The 21,405-nt window shown below is 36.0% G+C and overlaps 1 protein-coding gene across 1 annotated transcript in view; it reads left to right on the top strand.

The window, feature by feature from the left end:
- Window positions 1–21,405, top strand: part of rbfox3a (RNA binding fox-1 homolog 3a) — a 395,081-nt gene that overhangs the window by 85,865 nt on the left and 287,811 nt on the right. Inside the window, 1 exon segment of the mRNA XM_051914271.1 lies at window positions 14,248–14,285. Coding sequence (XP_051770231.1) covers window positions 14,281–14,285 — 5 coding nt within the window. The 5' untranslated portion in view covers window positions 14,248–14,280.

Raw genomic sequence — 21,405 nt, forward strand, 5'->3', positions numbered from 1 at the left:
AATCCAGCACGTGCACCTTTCAAACAGAAAACTAATGGACGATAACTGTCAGAAACAAAAAACTAACTGTAGGTGAATGAGGCAGAGCGTCAGATTTACTGCTGCGGGCGACTTTCTCATCTCCACTTCAGAACAACCAGTTCTTTAATAGAACTTGGCTTAAGGGTGACTTTCCTTTAAGGGTTTCTATTCTGGAGTACATGAGGGTATCGTAGAGAGACAGAGGAGATATAAAAAGAGCTCTCTGTTTACACAATAGGCGTACTCGATTTGATTCGGCGGTCCCTCTGTAGGCATAATGAGCGTAATACAGTACCTCGTGTTATGTGAGGAGATCAGGCACACTCCGTTACAGACCGCAATCGCTTTTGTGCCCACTTACACATCTCATCACTTGTCTCGTCCCCTCCAGCACAAGACTAACTTTTAAACTACTTTGAACAGAATTATCCGAGTAGCTTGATCAAGCTGATCACGGACGATCAGGTAAAAGCTATTTTGTAAGCTTCTTCTCTGACAAGAAGTAATTTAAAAAAAAGGATGAAAAGAGCAAGGACTTTATAAGCCATCCGCTTTGTGTAGGGGGAACAAGCAGAACCGCTTGCTCTGATCGAGATGGAATGAGTGCATGTGCGGGTTACTTTTCTGGAAGGGAAATTCAGCTGTGCATAAGTTTTCTTGCCTTGAGTTTTGATGATAATAATCACGTTGGCTGCTCCCGACCTGTAATTTCTCAGATCTGAGATGCTGGCGAGTAATTAACAACCTGTTCTGTGCTGTCTTTACTCAGTTCTTTGCCCTGCATGTCTCTCTGATACCACCACTGTTGTGTTTTAATAATGTCTAAGGATGTTTCATCAACTATATGGGCAATGTGGACTTTATACTCTATAAAGTCTCTTAAAACACTCATTTCACACTTTCGCCAGTTTATGTAATTTCTCTCTCAGTGTCCATCAGTGTCTGATGCATATCAGAACAGAATTCTTCCTTTTTTGTTGTTTTGTTTCTGATAAGTTTGGAATATTTCCAGTACAGTGTCATTTCCACCATTTAATGCATTTAATAGCATTTTGTGGTGGAAATGATGTGATGGAAATGACATTGAAAAGTTTTTTTTATAAAGGCTAATTTCACAGCTAACATATATCCTAAATACAATAATATAATAAAGTAATATAATATATACAAATGATATTTTTGCTCTTTTTTGCATAATTTGACAATTAAAAAAAAAAGAATTATTTATATTTATATAAAAATGTATTTTAGGCAAAATTCTTCAGTGTGGTGGAAATGAAAACCACATTTTGAAAGAACCATTTAAAAAAAAAAAAATAAATAAAAAAAAAAAAAAATCACACTATAAATATTAAATGCTGGATTTTTTTCAACCCAAATTTGGGTCAAATGTGGACAAACCCAACCGTTGGGTTAAAAATGTAATTTAAAAATGTAACCCAACGGCTGGGTTTGTCCATATTTGAAGCAAGTTTGGGTTGAAACAACCCAGCATTTTTTAGAGTGTATGGTTAGTACACTCTTTGTTTGTAATAATACATAATTATTATGGTTTTTCAGTACCCAAAGTTGAAAAAACACCTATACACCTAGACTATTTGTTTCATTTCTTAATTTGGACCTATAATAGAATCAAATGGCCTTATTTTCATTACATTTTTGATCTGCTGCCTATTCGAAAACAGCTCTGATAGGGTGACTGAGATCTGATTGATGTTTATATGAATGCCACCTCAGTTATAAATAATGCTAGGTAGCTGGATTTTTTCCCTTTTCCCCCGTATACCAAGTTTGATGCCAGAAGTTAGGGGCATCATAGGAGGCATTTCCTGCCAGGAACACTGAGACTCCATCACAATGTGAGCACTTTTCTTTGTGTGCCTGGAGGCTGCCTGTGGAGACTCTGGATCTCCGTGTTCTGCTGTAGTTCACACTGGATGATTACATTTCAAATTTGGATTCAGATCTCGTCTCTGAAGTTTTATGGACCTTTTACACAAGATTTAGTGTGTCTTACTTGGCTCTGGAAACGGCACGGAGAGACTGCGGCAACTTTTCGCTCACATATTAAACTGTTTTGGAGCATAACAAATGTGTCCTCATTAACGTAAAAAAAATACAAAATAAATTAGCACTTTAGAGAAAAATTTTTTGATCAAATTTATTACATTATATGCCAATAAATTTATTGAATTTATCACAATTAATTGCATCAATATTTACTGACAAGGTGTGTTGAAATTACTTTTATTTTATTTTTTTCAGGGTTTGTTTTAATTTTAGTTTGTTTTAGTCATTTTATGTGCTTTATATGTGCTTTTTTTTTTTAGGTTTCTTTTTATATTTTTATTTACATTTTATTCGTTTTTTTATTTATTTTAGTTTTAGTAATTGTAATACTCCAACTTAAAGTTATGTTATTTTAATTAGTTGACAAGGCAACATTTTTAATTTTCAATTAAGTTTGTCTTTTGTCTTTATTATATTTCAGCATAATTTCAATTGAAATTTTTTTTTTTTTTTTAAGTTTTCATTTTTCGTTTTTTTCCAAACAGTATTTTAGTGACATTTCACACAGTAAAATCACACATTCTGAAGATGAAGAAATTGCTTAATATATACAGTATTGATTTGTAATTATTTGGATATTTGTTTTAAAATGATGTAAAAATTTAAGGTTGTCCAAAAATATTTAGGGAAATTTTGTATTTAATCATGCAAAAAATCATGTTAAAAACGAATGTAAAACAATATTAGTTTCTATTGACTGTAGATATTTGTTCAAACTCAATTTGAGTAAAAGTAAATTGAGTTGAAGTTAAGTTAAGTTAAAGTTTTTTTGTTTTTTTTTACTTTGATCCAATGACATTTTTTTTTCAGTATGAGTAGTATACTTAACCCAGATTTTTCACATCAACCTTAACTCACAAGGAATTTTGATGTAAAGAGTTTTGACAAGAGTGTCGATCTTAACTGTAGGAGTGGCACTGTGGCCACGAGGTTAAAACAATTCCCACCCAATCATACAAACAACACAATGGAATAGCTGTCACACGGGAAGACAACAGAGGTGATGGGAGTGGACAGGGCTGCGGTTTGCGTTCAGGTGGAGTGTTCCCGCTAATCCGATTTGATGTTCACATTTGCCGCTTGAGAGGAGCAGCTAGCCAGGCTTTGAAAAGAGCGACAGGCCTCCTTCAACAGGTTTCAGAAGGTGTAGGGTTATGGAAGATTGGCCACAGTAGATGGGGGTGGTTGACCCAGCCATATTTCACTATTAGACTGTGACTGGAGTCACGGTTTGACCGCTTGCCCCCCTTCCACCTCATTCCCACTTGCTGCCGCTACACTGTGTTATTTCCATATTGCCTCTGCTAAAAGCTATTTTGTCAACATTAGTCATTGTCAAAGTGTATTTCTCCTGTGCCGCAAGAGCGATTCTCTCGTTTTGATCATCAGATGTTTATTTGTTGTTTGTTTGCACCTGGGGGAATCGTACATTTCAGACTGAGCACAAACTAAAATCGTGTTGTAAAGCTACGTTTCACAGGGCGCGCTTAGCTAAAAGAAGCTATTTGCATATGGTTTCTTCCAGTCAGTGGCCCTGTCACTATGCGAGGATCTCATTATAGTCGTGCCCCCTCCAGTGGCTCACAACCCTTCATGATCTCTAAATTTCTCTCTGTCAATCTGTTTTTTCTTCTCCATATACTGTATGTTGCACAGGGACTAATTAGCAGAGATACAGACCTCTGTGATCTTTCCCCCGCAGTACGGGGTGTCGCCAACTGTGAAATAAAAAATTGCTGCATAAAAACTACACAGATTTTTCCAATTTCCAGATTAACAATAATTGAAGATATTTATATTATACTAATTATATATATATATATATATATATAAATTAGTAAATAAATTAGTAAATTAGTAATATATATATATATATATATATATATATATGAAGAATTTGGTTCCAAAACGCTATAAATCTATTTTGATTAATTTGAGTAACAATGTGTTTTCTTTGCCAAGAAAGTGGCAAGATGAAAACCACTATTTTTTTGTTTCAAACTTTCACATAGCATCTTTAGGTTATAATAACAATAAAAATTCAAATCCAGATTTTGATTTTCAAACATTTATTATAAAAACTGATTATTTTTCCCTAAAATGCAATAAATCCATGACACATTTTTTTCCAAAATGCAATTAATCCATTAAATCAATATAAAAGTTATTTTTCATATTGAAACTGATGAAAATACACAACAAAGTAAGTTGATCCACACATATGACTCTGAACTTGGTCAATACTAATCTTATGGCACTGGACTAAAAACACATTAAATCAGTCATCGCTCCCAAAATGCATTCAGCGGGTCATCTTGTTAATGCTATAAATTAATTATGTTTCCTTTTGTCATTACCGATTAAAGAGTATCTGGCGCCACCGCGCGGTTAAAATAAAAACAACACATTTGGCGAGTACATTGGAATTGACTGCAACTACCCAGGGGCGTCGCTATACTGCAAACATTCAAATAGCAATCATGTTATGTTTTTTTTTTTTTTTCCTATCAGGTGTTTACAATCAAAACTAGCAATGCCAGATCCGAGAATTAATCATTCTTGGTCAAACGGCTTTTAAAAACTGTTTATGATTCAGTTTTGGGGACCATGACAAAAGTTTGATGCTGTCGTGGAACAAGCAACAGCCGGCGTTTTTTCTTCTCCCGAGTGCCTCATCCAGAGATGTTCACGTGTCTTTTATCTGGAGTCCGAGTCAAGTCTGAAGTCTTTATCACTGGCGTCTGAGTCAAGTCTGGAGTCTTTTGTCACAAGTCCGAGTCAAGTCTCGAGTCATTAAAAAAAAAAAAAAAAATTCATAATCAAATCTTATTTTTTATCCTAGTTGTATTATATAGACAAAATAATATGATCTTTCTATCATCTGTTTTATTTAAAATTAATGTCCTATGATGTAAGCCTGGATAATGTACATCCAGCTTGTTACTTTATAATCCATTACAATGTACAAAACAGTCTCCTGGCAACACGAGTAGTGATTTTCAATACAGTCGGTAAGTGGACGCAAGATGGCGCCAGTGAGTCACGGTTTGTTATACAGCTTCGTTGTTATTGACGACAGTCATCAGAAAATATCAAACCTCGGAATGTTTAAGAATGTCAATTGAAAACTCTACACATGCTGATTGTGATACGTTAAAATATGAGCTTTAAGTAATAAGTGGATTAACATCTCTTTCTATCTCTCTCTTATGGACACACATTAAGAAAGAGATAAGCTGCATATAATACGAAAAGATTGATAAAACGTAGTGCTAGGTTTAAAGTCTAGATTTTTTTGTTCATATTTTAACAGGCTGGCAATTCAAATGAGCCATGCAGCTTCACCACAGTATAATAGCTAGTGGTGTGAGTTAATGTGACTAACCTTTGTGGATGCGATGTCTCATAAAATTTGATGATGTTGTTCCGGTGTCTTTAATTGTTTTCCCACATTCTGCGCATCTAGCCGATCTGACATGTTAATAAACCCAAACGAAAGAACATATGGCACGGTGGCTCCCGTCATGTTTCATGGGACTCTTATGACATTTAGAAGTTTATGCGCAATACACGGACATACGTAATCAAATTCTATGACAAGAGTCCGATCTACCACGACACGTAAGGAAATATATGTGACGCAGATATTATAAAACTATTTAAACCTGTCACAAATTCTTTATTTATTATATCAGTAGTTAAGGGTAAAACACTTGAGTAATTTTTAAAATAATAACGAGTCTTTTGTGTCGAGTCAAGTCAAGTCTGAAGTCATTTCAGGTCGAGTCCGAGTCAAGTCTGAAGTCTATTAAAGTGCGACTCGAGTCCGAGTCACTAACTCGAGTGCCCATCTCTGCCCTCATCTTCTTAATCTCCTCACGTAAATGATCCGATTTCGATGGCTTACGTTTCTTACCCACCACAGAAACCACCACATGTTCATCAATGCCATCAAAATTATTCATTTTTCTGTTTTTGTTGATCACAAAGTACAAAGTAGATAAGGAAAACTAGGATGCCTGGTGTATTCAGAGCGCTGCCATTACTGTTTAAAGTGCATGGAATGGTGCGCTGTGATTGGTTGAGCGGATATATCGAATTCTGCAGAGAAGGGAGACTGGCATTTGTCGCAGTTTGGAAAGAAAGGGAGAAAACATGACAGAATAACACGGCAGATATCGCATTTTAAGTAAAATTTTAAATTGACTTTTCATTACCGACCAGATACAATACTGATTTTGGCAAGAACATTTTTTTTTTTTTTTTTTTTTTTTTAAATGGCGTTTATCTCGTTTTGGGGAGGAGGGTTTGTGTGTCAACTCACTGTCGGAGAAATGAGAGAGCGAGAAAGCGCAGCTGGTATTGTGTATCTTGTCTGCGGAAAATAAGTATTAGAAGTGTTTCAGATATTGCAGTATCGAAATGCACAAAAAAAATATATATATTTTTGACAACACTACATTGCAGTTAGTTAATTATTTCAGATGACTAAAATTGAAAAATGTATATATCATACATAAAATTCAACCCACTAAAGTGGCTAGTTGGCTAGTAGAATAGCCACTTTGGCGGGTTGAATTTTATGTATGATATATACATTTTGTGTATATATCATACATAAATTCATAAATGTAGAGCAGAAAATGAATAATTGTTAAATTCTATATTTATATATATATATATATATATATATATATATATATATATATATATATATATATATATATGTAATTTAACAATTAATTTTCTGCTCTACATTTAGCACTTTTAATAAATTTATATGTTTCATAAATATCTAATATTCAAATGTAAGTACCAGTTCATTTCTTTTGACTGAAGTCACACTGAATTCATACAGTTTTGAGCTCCATGCAACCTATAAGGGCATATTTGTGCTTAATTTGTGCTATTTTACATTAGCAGCCAGCATTTTGGTGTTAATGGGAGTGACTTTTCCTTCTGTAGGTTATGTTTTACCCAGAAGGCCTTGATCTTGCCGTTTAGATTCATCATTTAGATAATTGAAATTGCAATGTTACAAAATAAATAAAGTCATCAAGATGGATCATGACTTCTAGGCCTCTGCGGAAATTAAGTTGGTCAAGGTAACCTAATTGCAGACTCATCCAAAAAGAACTTCACCCTCAGGCTGCTGGATGACAGAATGCATTCAGGATGCAGGTAGATCCTGGAAAAGGACACCCTGGAGCTAAATATGATAAAAGATAAAAACAGAGAATCCAGTTGGATTGGTATGAAGTGTAGAGTATGTGCTAGTTAATGTTGAAGGGAAAATTGTCCTTAATTAGCTTGGAGCTGGGAAAAGGTTAGCGTCATGTATCACTGCACAGGGCAGTGAGACGTACTTTTAATTGGAGATAGAAAAGCTCTGACCAGAACACTAGGGCTGTACATTTACCTCGAATTCTGATAATATCATGTAATTGGTGAGAAATCTGTCATGGAAAACTCTTGCTCATATTCTAGAAGGCTTGCACTTTAAAGGAAGATTAATTAAGTTACGGCTTCATTCTCTAATTGTGTATACTGAGATAATGAGTTGAAAGTTGAAGCAATTATTCCCTTCTCGTTCTCTCTCTCTTTTTTTTTTCTTTTCTTTTCTGGCACCCGATATTTTTATATCTGTGAGTAGTTTGAGGTCAAATGGAAATAGAGAAGTTACATCTCACTGACTTTAAAGTAAATTGAATTGTGTTAAATTAATGAACCAATAGTGATTGTGTTACCTTTCCCTCACAATCAAACACTCTATAGAAAATTGTTGATAGGAAGATCAACCTCGTAACCCTCTTCATTACAGTTTTAGCTTGCCACAAAGCATGGTTCATGGAAATTGAACTGATGCTAAATCATGAGTTGGTTAATTGTACTTTCTGGCAGGGGACTAATAAATATTGATATGAATTATTCAGACCATATGTATATCTTTGATTGCTCATTATGGGCAGTGAATGTACTACGCAATGTTAAATCGAGCTTCTACAAATGACAGAGCCGAGCAGAGACCATACATAGACTTGAAACCTGCTAATGGAAGTCATTATTATGAATTTATGCTTTGAAATAACATAAATCATTATAGATTGTTTCAAATTGGCACTAGCTCAGCCATGAATAACCGTGTTCATGCAGAGCTCAACTGAAAGGCTACAACAGATGGGGGGGGGTGACTGGGGTAAAGGTCTAGTGTTTGATAGGCTATGATGTAAAGTAATGGGAAAAATGGTCTTTAAGAGATGAACTAAGCATAATTTGAGCCTGCCATAAGTATACACACAAGACCGGATATGTACTGTAGATAATGAGTTAAATACAGTTTTTTTTTTTTCTGTTCATCAAAGAATCCTGAAAAAAAAGTTTCCACAGAATCCTGTTTTCAACATTCAAATCTCATTCCAAACATTTTAAAATTCAACTTCATCACAGGAGTAAATTACATTTTAAAATATGTTAAAAAAGAAAACTTATTAAATTAAATATTGCTGTTTTTACTGTATTTTTTGATCAAATTGATGCAGCCTTGGTGAGCATAAGAGACTTCTTTCAAAAATGGTAACATACATTTATATCACAACGTTAATTGCACCATGTAAATAGAGCTGCGTTTTATTAATAAAGCGCAATATATAACGCAACACTGTTCTATGTTAAAGGGTTAGTTCACCCAAAATTGAAAATTCTGTTTTTAATTTCTCACCCTCATGTTGTTCTACACCCGTAAGACCTTGTTCATCTTTGGAACACAAATTAACCCTCTACCGCAGGCATTATGATAAATTTATAGAAAAAAATATTTGATTCTTTTTCTTTTCTTAGAAAAGCCTTTTCTGGCTTAACTTGAAGTGCTGTAAAAAAATTTTTTGGAAAAAAATATTATTTTAAGGTACTTTATTATATGTTGCCATATGGCAACAACGTACAATAGTGGAAATAACTTAGAATAAGTGTAAGTGTATATAGTTAATATTTTTCCTCAGAAATGTTGTTTGTATTGAATCAACTGGTGCTATTATAAGCTTTAGCAGTAATTATAAACAACACCTTATACATATTTTCCAACATTGTGTGCTTTTATTTATTCCATTCTCTTTTGCTGGATAATGCTTTATATTCTTTGAATTTCATTACGTTTTTCATGAATATTACTTAAATTGCAAATTTAGACATTTAAAAACAAATATAATACTGTTCATCATGTATCATAAAACATTGTTCATGAAAATTCAACATTATGCAATCTTATGAGAGGAAAGTTATGAACATGAACCCCCCATAATCCTTGAAACCTTACCTTTTTTCTCTACGAAACTTCAAAAAGCATTTTTTTTAAGAGGTGAGGCACAGGTACTCATCACATTTGGTGCACTTCACCCTAACAATACACTTACAGCCACTTGCACCTGCCTTTTTGAGACACCATGGTAGGCCAGTGGTAGGGCTGGTCCAGTAGTACTGGCTATGGTGGCAGTGGGCAGGCAGGTCTCCGATGTTGATTTAATCCATAATACAAATGCCATGGCAGTCCTTAACATATGACTAATCAACATTATATCACTAGCATTAATGTTGTTATTGTTACAGCTTAACAGACTGCAGCTGACCTTTGCTAGCTAGCTAACCTATTACAATAATGTCATTTAATTATTGCACAGTGTTGCCATATGGCAACACAGACATTTTATCGATTTACCAAAAACCATTTTCATAAAAACTTTTTTGAGTGGTGAATATGTCATCATAACTTACCTGAGATGATGTTACAAATTTTTTTGTGAATGTGACATGGGCGGGTCCTTGTTTGTTACTGACGTTTTAGTTTGCTTTCAGCAACTACCGACAAGAGACAGCAGTCTGTCAGATATCGCGCCACAGAAAAAAATTGCATATCATGTGACTTAACCAAAGCACATCATTGGCTAAACTAAGATCTTCTCTTACCAACAAAAAAAACAAGAATGTTCTCTTCAAGAGACATTGGCAAGGAAATGAACGCAAAGAGTATGTTGCCATATGGCAACACCATGCGGTAGAGGGTTAAGATATTTTTGATGAAATTCAATGGCTCAGTGAGGCCTGCATTGTCAGCAAGTTAATTTACACTTTCAAATGCCCAGAAAGGTACTAAAATTATATTTAAAACAGTTCATGTGACTACAGTGGTTCAACCTTAATGTTACGAAGCGACGAGAATACTTTTTGTGTGCCAGAGAAACTAAATAATGACTTTATTCAACAATATCTAGTGATGGGCGATTTCAAAACACTGCTTCATGAAGCTTCAAAACTTTACAAATCTTTTGTTTCCAATCAATGGTTTGGAGCGCATATCAAAGTTCCAAAGTCACTTGAACCATTGAAATTTCGTGAAAACACTTAGGCGTAACGAAGCCTCGTTTACTGAAATCACGTGACTTTGGCAGTTAGATACACGCACCGAACCACTGATTCGAAACAAAAGATTCGTAAAGTATACATAAAGTATAAAGTATGTCATTAAGTATACAGGAAGAGAGTCATGAGTCTGAATAAATTATGCATAGAATGGAGTTTGTACCTAAGTATTACATTATTGGGTTTTGTAGTAGGATGAACACACATAGTTTGTCGATTTGTATTTTTCAAAGTCATATTACTGGACAAATCATACATCATAATTTCCTATGTAGAAAAATTGTATTGAATGTACCGATTCTAATTTTGAAAATGACTACTAGTCGCCTACCGGTAAGCTGCTCCCCACTGCTATTCATTTGGAGTTGGAGTTCTGGCTCCAGCTTGTTATCCTGCTTTTGCACTGTTCAATTGCAGTGCAGATTCAAGCATTGAATACCAATGGGCGTAATACTTTTTACCTGAGTTTCAACTGGCAATGCAATTGGATGAGGTTGATTCCAACAATCACATGGCTGTTTGCACTCAGCAGGATGACAGTGGGCAAGCTTGATGAAATTAAAAAAGTCGAGGTAGGCGCTACCATGTTGAATTTGTGGAGCTGAGCTGAAAATGGGCCAAGCGCTGGAAAAGAAAGAGGAGGGGGGAAAGCAGAGCATGAACTAAATCAAGCCCCTTAATTGGCTTGTTAAGACATGAAAGAGTCGACTGAGTGGGGTGGCCTTGAAGGAAAAGTATAAAAGGGTTGGAACAAGAGAGCAACAGACGGGAAGGAGGATAATGGAAGAGAGGGGAGGGAAAGAATAAAAAGCTGAAGTTAAGTTGACCGACAACTTTGTTTAATTTGGCCGTTTTTACGGAGTGATTGGGAAGCCAGAACTGTTTGCAGGGGAATGAGATTGTGGCATGCACCGGGGCAGTCTGATGAAGCCATTACGGGCCTCCTACTCTCGCACTCAATCATTGTGACACATCAATAGGTGCGTTAGATGGTCATTCCTCAAAAGGCAACCGACCCACCTCGCCTACAGTACTAATCGTTCCAATCATTCAGTAAGAAGCCGGGAACCTCCAGCCTCTGTAGCAGTGACCCCTTTCCCAACGTTGCCTAAATCCAGCCAACCTTTTTTTAGCAAAGCCAGTGTAATTCTTTATCCTTCAACTAGTTGAGAATAAAATCCGCTATGTGGAATGGAGCTGTGGATGGATTCCTGACATTTCCTGGAAGATTTACCTCAAAACTGTAGCTGTTTGGTGGGTTGATGTGATGCAAAGCATCGGATGAAGCAATCTCAGATGTTTACTAAGCAGAGTGAGACTTTCATACCTTCTCATCTGGTTTTAGGTTTTCACCATTTTCCTGGGTTCATTCAGATTAATAGGCTCTTCCAGTCCAGAAATAAAAGATTTAAAGAGTGAGAAACATTTCTACTGAATTGAAGGCAATACTCTTTACTGTGTTTAGACTCTGCTGTTGTCAGTAGAGTTTCACAATGTGCTTCCTTTCAGCAGCACAGCAATCAGATTACACTGTGGTTCCTCTGCTAATATTCCCACTTTGGCTCTGTCATTTTTCTCTGTCTCTGGCAAGGCGTATGGTCTGGCAAATAACGCTTCCATGTGTACTTTGGGTTTTTATAAAACACCTGGTAACTGATGGATTAATTTTCCTTGTGTTTAGGGATGCACAATATATTGGCCCTATATCAAAAAATAGCATATATTATATATATATATATATATTTTTTTTTTTAATATCCATTTTTCATATTGTACATTATAATATTGTGATGATTAAATTCACTTGAGAAAATTTTAAACCATAGATTTTAGTTTTTTTTTTTTTTTTGATTATTATTATTTAGACAAAATTTTATAGAATATTAGCATTTTTGGTGATATTTGTTTTATTAGCTGTATATTATTAGCCAATATTGAACATTTAATTGTACTTGCTCATTTCCATTATTTTTACATTTAGATTACTTTTCCTGTCACCCAACACTCACTTAAAGTTAATCTTTAAAAACATTAATAATTTAATAAAAGCGTTAGATGTAATCTTTAGCAAATATCAAAATGAACATCCATTTTTCATACTGTACATTATAATGCTGTGATGCCTAAATTCACTTTTAATATTTAAAGTTACTGATTTTAGTTTTTATTTAAACATAATTATATATATATATAAAATCATATCAGCAAGTTGTTGGTTATCGGCTGATTTAAAAGTTTGTTTATTTTTATCTTCATCGGCCAATTTTTTTTCCCTTGTCATCTCACATTCACTTGAAGGTAATCTTTATAAACGCTAATAATTTAATAACACTGTTAGGTGTAATCCTAAGCAAACCTCAAATTGAATATCCATTTTTCATACTTTACATTATAATGTTGTGATGCCTAAATTAACTTGTAGCATTTAAAACTCTTGAATTTAGTTTTCAGTGTTTTATTTTTAATTTATTCAGACAAAGTAGTATAGAATGTTAATATCGGTTGAGAATAATTATCAGCTTCAGAAATATCAGTGCTTGTGTTACGAATCAGCAGAGTTCAAAGTTCACAGGTGAATCTGCGTGTGAATGCCCGAGCCGCTCAGAGGTGACATAATCGCTCTTTCTCAGTCAGGCTCTATAGCTGGCGAGGGTGCTTCAGTGTGCCCGGCTTCAGCACTCCACATAACCGGATTCTTTAGCTACACCTCAGCAGGGGGGTGGGGGGAAAGGATGAGAATCCTGGGAAGCGACGTGCTCGGTACAGTTGCTTTTGTAGGGCTGCCTCCAGCCACCCACTGCAGTAATCAAACTAAGCCAACCTGACCCACTTTGCTGCCACTATCCCAGGCTCGATTCCTCTCTCTCTCATCCATGTTTCCTTTGCTACCTACCCTTTTTTTCATGACTCCCTGCCAGGCTGCCCACTCTCCACCTTGTCCACTGTTCTGTATCCACACACAAACGCTTCTCGGTATAAATGCCGAAATCTCCGGCTCTACGCATCGCCGCTGCTCCATAGGCAAGCCGAGTAGGAGGTGCTAACAGAAGGCGAATGCAACATCAACCCTGCACGCCTGACAGGTCTCTCTCCCACAGAGGAAGGATGAATTAGATGGAGGGTGCTACAATAGCCAAGCTGATTCGCACATGGCCCTCTGGGTTTTACTCCCACTGGCCTCTGCTTTCCTGCCTCTGAGCCCCATGCTGCTCTACTCCCACTGCAGCCACCGGGGTGAGGATCATTACCTCTGACAAGAGCTTCTCCATGAGTAATCACCAGTGTGGGAAACCCAACAAACACCAATTTCAATTCTGCCTCTGCTCAGTTGAGAATCCTCTGCATCGTATGCATGGCATCTCTGTTTCCTGCCTGTACTGTTAAAGGAAATGCTCACCTGAAAATGAAAATTTTGTCTTATCATTCTGTCTCAAATTATACGTACTCATTTTCATGCCATTTTAGACTCGTATTCTGCTATGTGGAACGCACGGATGCTGTTCTCCATACAATGACTGTTCATACTGTGGGGATGTGCAAAACTGTATTTTTAAAATTATATAGTTTGTGGGTTGCCTCAATGAGTTGTCTAATGGTTCTTAAGGGGATAGTTCACCCAAATACGAAAATTTTGTTCCAAACCTGTAGGCCGTTTTTTTTTTTTTTTTTTTTTGGACCCCATTGATCTTCATTGTAAGGCCAAAAGCAGTCAAAACATTCTTATCTTCTTTTGTGTTTCCACAGAAGAAAGTCATACAGGTTTGGAATGACAGATGAATGAGGTGAGTAAATGATGACATATTTTTCATTTTTGGGTGAGCTATCCCATTAAGGAAGTCTTTAATAAGCTGATTTTAATGGGACTAATTTCTTAGGTGCCATTTATATCAAACCTGTTGTTGACTTCAAGACTCAAGTCAGCTGGACCAATGCAGGGTTCTGAAGATATGTTTCTAATAGTAGAAGTTTTTATATAGATCTGTTTCAACAACAGTTCATAGTGACTGTCATGTGGCAACCACATGATAACACCATTGAAATCCCATAAAAGTAGTTCATATGACTTGTATGACTAATCCAAGTCTTATGAAACCCATATAATAGTTTTGTGAGGAACAGATTGAAATTTCACATTATTTCCCTCCACAACAGCTCTCAAATGTCATCCTCCGTTCCGCGTTTGAACTGGCTTGACACATTTTCATTACAACGTGAGAACCAATGGTGTTTGGCAGCAATGACAAGTCATTGTGATTCTGAACTAAGACTTGGATGAGATTTCAGAGCCGTTTCAAAGAGTGTCATAATGCTTAAACACCTTTCGTTTGACCTAATGATATAATACACAGCTGTGAGGAGTATTGAGGCCCGCACCAGCTATTCTGCTATGACAATTTGACATGACCTCTCATTAATGCATTAGCAATAATGCTCACAGTCAGCCTCTCAGACTGGCTTTCTCTTCCGCTCTGCTTAGAAGCAGCTCAGTGATAATATTGGAATATCAAAACCTTTGCTCTAACATAAAATTATGCTATTACCCATAGGAAAACAGCAAGAACCAAGGCGGTGGGAAAAAAAACAAAAAAAAAACACTACCGGTTAAAGTGATTTTCTCCGAGATTCAATAAGTTGTAAATCAGTGAGCACCCTTCCTGCGATTACAGCATTATTTACTCGGAGAGGCCAAGTCTCCTTTGCTGTCCTGTGCCTCTTAAACAATGAAACAGGAGAAACGCCTGGACTTTATGAACATAAAACAAGTTAGCCGACACAGTCGTTTCGCATTCCCACTATTGCAGCTGTCAGGGAAAGCAAATCAAAACTGTGAATGGCTTTTTGTTGTTGTATTTTTTTCTTTCTCTCTCTCTCTCTCTCTCTCAGTTTGACTTCAAGCAAAGGGTTCATTTGTTCTTTCTCTCTGTCACTGCTGCCAACTGCTCTTTTCTAAATAATGCACTTTCCACTATAATGGCCACAGTAATACCCAGCCACAGAAATATTATCCTCTGTAATTTTTTTCCTCATTTTTCAATGAAACAGCATTTTTTTTTCCCTCGCAATCTCAGGCAACGCATTTAGCTTAATGAGTAGGGCTGATAAAAATATCGGCTCTCACAAAATCGCCAATGCAACATGTTAAAAAATCGTTCTAATTACTATGTGACCTGACATGAAATATTTCTAGACCAGATGAGATCAAAACAACTCCCTGCTGAGCTTCTCGGTCGGCTTAAGCTGTTCTGTTTCTTTCATCCATTTTCAACTTCTTTTCTTTGTGTTCTTCTCTTTTCTCTCCATATTTATTTATTTACAAAATGCTCATGTGGCCATGTGAAATCATGCCAGTACTCTTAGGGGTATAAATTCTTGCTTGTAAAAAAATAGTTCACCCAAAAATTATTTATTTTTTTGTCATCATTATTTACTTACCTCTCACCCTTCAGTAAGAAATGTGTGTGTATACTTATATAACTTTTTATTAACTCTATGAATTGTCATTGTATGTAAAAAGCAGCATTAAAAAAAAAAACTCTTCTCTGCGGTTCTACTGGAAAGATATCAGCATACAGGTTTGGAACATCATGAGGGTGAGTAAATGATGACAGAAAATTTCATTATTGGCAGCAGCATTCCTTTAAGCCGACAACTGCATGCCGTAGGACAGAATTAGCACAGGTCCACAAAACCGACACCTTTGGATGCAGGAAGTAACTTTAAACCACCTGCTCTGTAAATAGGCCTGCGGATTTACAAGTCTAAATACCCACCAAGGTCTTTCTTCATAGTTGCATCATTAAATTCATGAACCTCCTTAAAAAATATTTGAGGCATTTCTGTCAAATGCCAAATTAAAGAATTATTACTGAGACAGATACTTCCAGTAGGCAGTGGGAAGCTGTATCCTTGTGCCAGAAACAGAATTCAGTCCTTTAGATGCTGCTTGTTTGAATCCCCCACGCTCTGGAGTAAGGCCAAGCAGAAGGATCTGCCTGGCATGAGCGAGGTGCTATTAATCGCCTGTTCAATATGAACTCACGATCCCATGCTGAGATGTTTGAATAAGGGAGACCTTGTCATAGATTAGCATACTAACTGACATATGCGCCATATCTGCGATGTAAACATCAGCGCTATACTGTTACAGTCCATCATGATCTAATGCAGTTTAGCGAAGTTTGTGAAACGTTCCCTCTCTGATCTAAGATCTTTTATCTTCTTCTCCTCGTACTAGGAATGTGCTTTGAAATCGGTTTGTAAATATTGTCACGTGAATCCGACAGAGTAACGAAACGCCACTAAACGGCCATCTGTATGCAGGCGTTCTTTGCCAAATTTGATAATTTCACCAAGACTGGATAGATTAGTGAGACTTAGCTATGTGGGTGGACTTCAAATGGCATTGATGAAAACAATGGCTCATGTTTTCAGGCTTTTTAAGTTGGGCTCCATGTTTCTACATGCCACCTGACATGTCCTTCACTGCTCTCCCATCTGCGTCGTCACTCACATGCACGCGTCCTCGCTTCTTCATCCCCCAGCTTCTGCCACCAAATAAAAAGCTTGTCCCAGAGGTTGTCAGAGCATGAGAACTTATAGCCACCCACGTTCAGCTCGGTCCACAACCTGCACTCTCATTCCTGCTGTTTCACATGCTTTATCACTTTTTCATCCTCCTCCCCAGCTTTCGCCCTCAGACAGTAAATCAGGTGATATGAGATTGTTGTCATCCTGGAATTACCAGACAACAGTCCAGCGCTGTACCGTCCATGTGATATGAGACATGCAAAGATGGGAAAGGTTATGCGATTAAACCCCAGTTTTCTGTGTGCCCATCGCAAGAACAAATAAACAATAAACCATTTTTCTTTTTTTTTTTTGGGCCAGTAATGTTTAAGAAATTAATACTTTTATTCAGCAAGGACACATTAAACTGATCAAAAGTGACAGTAAAGACATTTATAATATTACCAAAGAAGAAATATTTTAAATGTATGCTGTTCTTTTGAGCTTTCTATCAATCAAAGAATCCTGAAAAAATGTATTACTGTTTCCACAGCACTGTTTTCAACACTGAGTGTTGACAGTTTAATTTAAATTATAATAATATTTCAAAATATTACTGTTAATTACTGTTAATGTATTTTTACACACACACACACACACACACACACACACACACACACACACACACACACACACACACACACACTCACCTGTAGATCCCCACTTGTCCAATCACCAAAAATCACCAAAATGTTTTTTTTACTTGATTTTAACATGATTTAAAGCTTGACCAAAAATGTCCCCTCTTGGCTTGGTGGTCCCCTGTTGGTGAATATGTAACGACACCATGGTCCCCTGTTAGATAGGTAGGCATGTATACACACACACACACACACACACACACACACATGTTTCAGAAGGATGTTAACACTGAGGAATGTCCTGCTTGACCAAAACTTTTTAATTGCACTGAGCACTTTATTTTTATAATAATAAATAATAAAAGAGGATTGCTAGTATCTCAGCATGTAATCCTTTTTTTTTAGATACACAGAAAATGAATTGCAAGTATTGCGTTTTTTACTCTTTTGGAGGAATATATTTGGACATTTTGACATATTTTCATTGCAGTGTCTGAAGGAATTTTGTTCTGTATGTGAACTTATCTTTAAAAGCAACACATTCCTGGTTTGTTGTTGTTAAGCCCTACTCACTAGTGAGCAGTGATTGTATATGAGACAAAAAATGGTTGGAAAACATAAATATTGAAGAAAGTTACATATAGCCATTTAAAAATGTGCAAATGAAGGAGATGGAAGCAAAAATCCAATTGAACTGCGAGTCGTGACTCTCCCCAGTTTGGAAGATGAATGAGCTGTGTTATTGTTGCATTATTTGGACAGGGTGATGAAGGAGGCTGTGACCTGCAGAGGGGAAAGTAAAATATAAGTGACTGATTCCTGCTTCGAGAGAGAGAAAGAGCAAGAGACAGAGAGAGAGCGCCTGTTTGCTGGTGAGTTACATTTGAGCGCTGTACCCTGCATTGCATCCGTTCTGTCTTATGTCTGAGACATAATCCCGTTTTCAGCACAAAATCATTTAGCTCTTTGGCACCACGTATGTCATTAACCTGCCTGGGGTCGGGCTGCCTCTCCATTCTAATTCACTCTTCTGTTCCATCACCTAAGCTTCAGCGCCACTGTTATATATCAGCCAGACAGAGCCCAATCATCTAGCCGCCTGCTGTCTCTCTGATTATTGTTGACCAGCAAAACACTTGACCTGCAAACGGCAGCACTATGAGAGTAATCTACCTTGACATCTTTGTATCTAATGGCGTAGCAGGATCGATGGCCTGCGCGCACACCCTGTGGGCACGGGAGGCTGATTCCGCCTCTAAAGCGCGTGGCCAGCGCTGGCTGTCTGAGCCACTCCGACACACGGGCACATAACTCATTTAATTAGTCATAGTCAGGGACTCCTCTGGACTCTAGGGATTCAGAGTGTCCACTGCTCAGGTGCTGGCAGAAGAGGATACAGAAAAAAAATGTTTGCAGGCAGTTTGACACCTGGCACTGGAAAAAAATTGACAGCTCTCAATGTCCGGCAAAAGCAAAAAATAGGTTAGTTCAAACTGAAACCCTCTATTTTACAAAATTTGTTGTTAAACTCAGCAGTGATTGACATATAAGGTCACATCTGACCATCTCACACTTCTGAAATGTATTTATTATTTATTTGTTCTTTTTTTTCCCTGGAAATTTATTTCATCCAAAAAAAAAAAAAAAAAAAAAAAAAAAAATATATATATATATATATATTACATAATATATGTGTATATATGTTATATAATATGTTATATAATGTGTGTATAATATTTTGAATATTGTATTTGTTATTACATTTTGTAAAAAATAAATAAATGTAATTCTAATTAAATGATATTAAATAATAATTATAATAATACTATAGTATTTTATATTACTTTTACAATAATAAATGATAAAATTACATGCAGATATATAACTCAAAAAATATTAAGAAAAACTATATGGAATTAAGTGAAATGTTTTTAGTTTTAGTTAATGATGACCCTGCCATGTGATTTATTCATTTATTGCCATATTTTATCTTTGTGCAGGCTAACATTGAAATCATTTTTCATTTTCACATTTGCTCAACTTGACACATTCATGAGAGTTTACTGAAGTAACAAATTCGAATCAAATTATTCTTCAGAGTCATATTTTTCAGTTAAGCATTTGACCCAGTTCACTCAGACTGATCCATTTCTCAAGTTCAACTCACTGACTCTAGAAAACAACCAGTACATTATTCAAAATATCTCCTATCGAGTTCCACACACAAGAAAGAAAGATTTTGAACGTAGATTCATTTTTGGGTAAACTATTCCTGTAAGCAGTAGCATTGAAACAAAGCAATTGATGGGTTTCAGAAAGGTGCTCAAATAAGCCGAGGAGCGTTTCATCAAGCTGCAGACAGCAGGGCCACAGTTTGTAGAAAAAAAAGTTCAATGTATTGATGCGAGGCACAGAAGAGGCTTCCCAGGAAAAAGTGGTGCGTCAGCTGCAGGTTTGATGTCCAGGCTCTTGCCCAAGGGGAGGCAGGTTGGCACCCAGAGATATTGACATGGGGACAGATCATTAGCCCTCTCTCTCCACCCTGCCTCAGTCCCACGTCTCTGTTAAAGGTGCCAGTGTGCTGTTAAGGTGCCAGAAGCTTCGCCTGTTAGGCATAACAGGTAGGAAGACCACGATTCCCAACTGTTCCGGCCATTAATCTGCCATTGTGAGCATGACAAGAAGTGCAATTATTTCTTAATATGACACTGCATTTAATGGGATGGTGGAGTTCAGAATTTCTTATGTGTTGCTGTTTCTCTGTAGGCACATGAAATATGATTACACGTTAGCGAAAATGAGATATTGCGTAGAAATACAGGAGTTTATTGATTTAGAGTAGGCAGTCTCGCCGCAAGATGGAAAAAATAGCTGTGATTTTGGTGGTGTAATGATAATTGCAGCTTGAGGTGGAGATAAAGTTTCTCAGACAGGCCAACTGTAACAGTCTTAGCTGGATTTCTCCCAAGAACAGAAATTATGTGATGATAACTTGAAGAATCTACTTTCAGTATTGTGTTAGATGGTAGATATTTTTGCAAAAAACAGAATAACACTGCCTTGTAATGAGCTGTTAGTGCAGCAGTATTTCTGTAGAGGGGTGTTTCTTAAGCTATGGGCGCTTTTATATCCCAAGAATTGATTTTTGGTTTAAAATAGCAGATTTGAACAGATTTCTTTTTCTGTTAGATGTAGGTCATATGAAGATCTGTCTAGAAACTTGATTTGTTTTAGCAACCTTTCAAATTCCTTTTATGCAGAATGTATTATTTTATCCTTGTCTCATTTTCAGTCTTAAGTCATTTTAAAACTCTCAAAATAATATAAACAAATATTGACATAATCATAAACCATTTTAATATTTATTGTTTAAATATATATTTATATTTAATTATTGTTTAATAATTATTGGTTATATTGTGTTCTATTTATTCTATTCTATTATATTATAATATATAAAAAGTATATATATATGTTCCGTTATATATATATATATATATATATATATATATATATATATATATTTTATAAAATTCTGAATATTTTGTATTTTGTCTATTCCAGTCTAGCAATTTTATATATTTTTGATAACTGTGAAATTGAAAATTATTATAATTGAACAAAGGCACAATGTTTTTTTTTGTTATTGTGAGTTTACACAAATAAATGTAGACTGTTGTATTAATCTGTATGAACAAAAATTACAGAGTATTTTAAGTTGTTTCCGCTGTTATCAGAAAAAATGCAAGTGATC

This window comes from Ctenopharyngodon idella, chromosome 12 (genome assembly GCF_019924925.1).
Source record: "Ctenopharyngodon idella isolate HZGC_01 chromosome 12, HZGC01, whole genome shotgun sequence".
In the NCBI taxonomy this organism is placed as follows: Eukaryota; Metazoa; Chordata; class Actinopteri; order Cypriniformes; family Xenocyprididae; genus Ctenopharyngodon; species Ctenopharyngodon idella.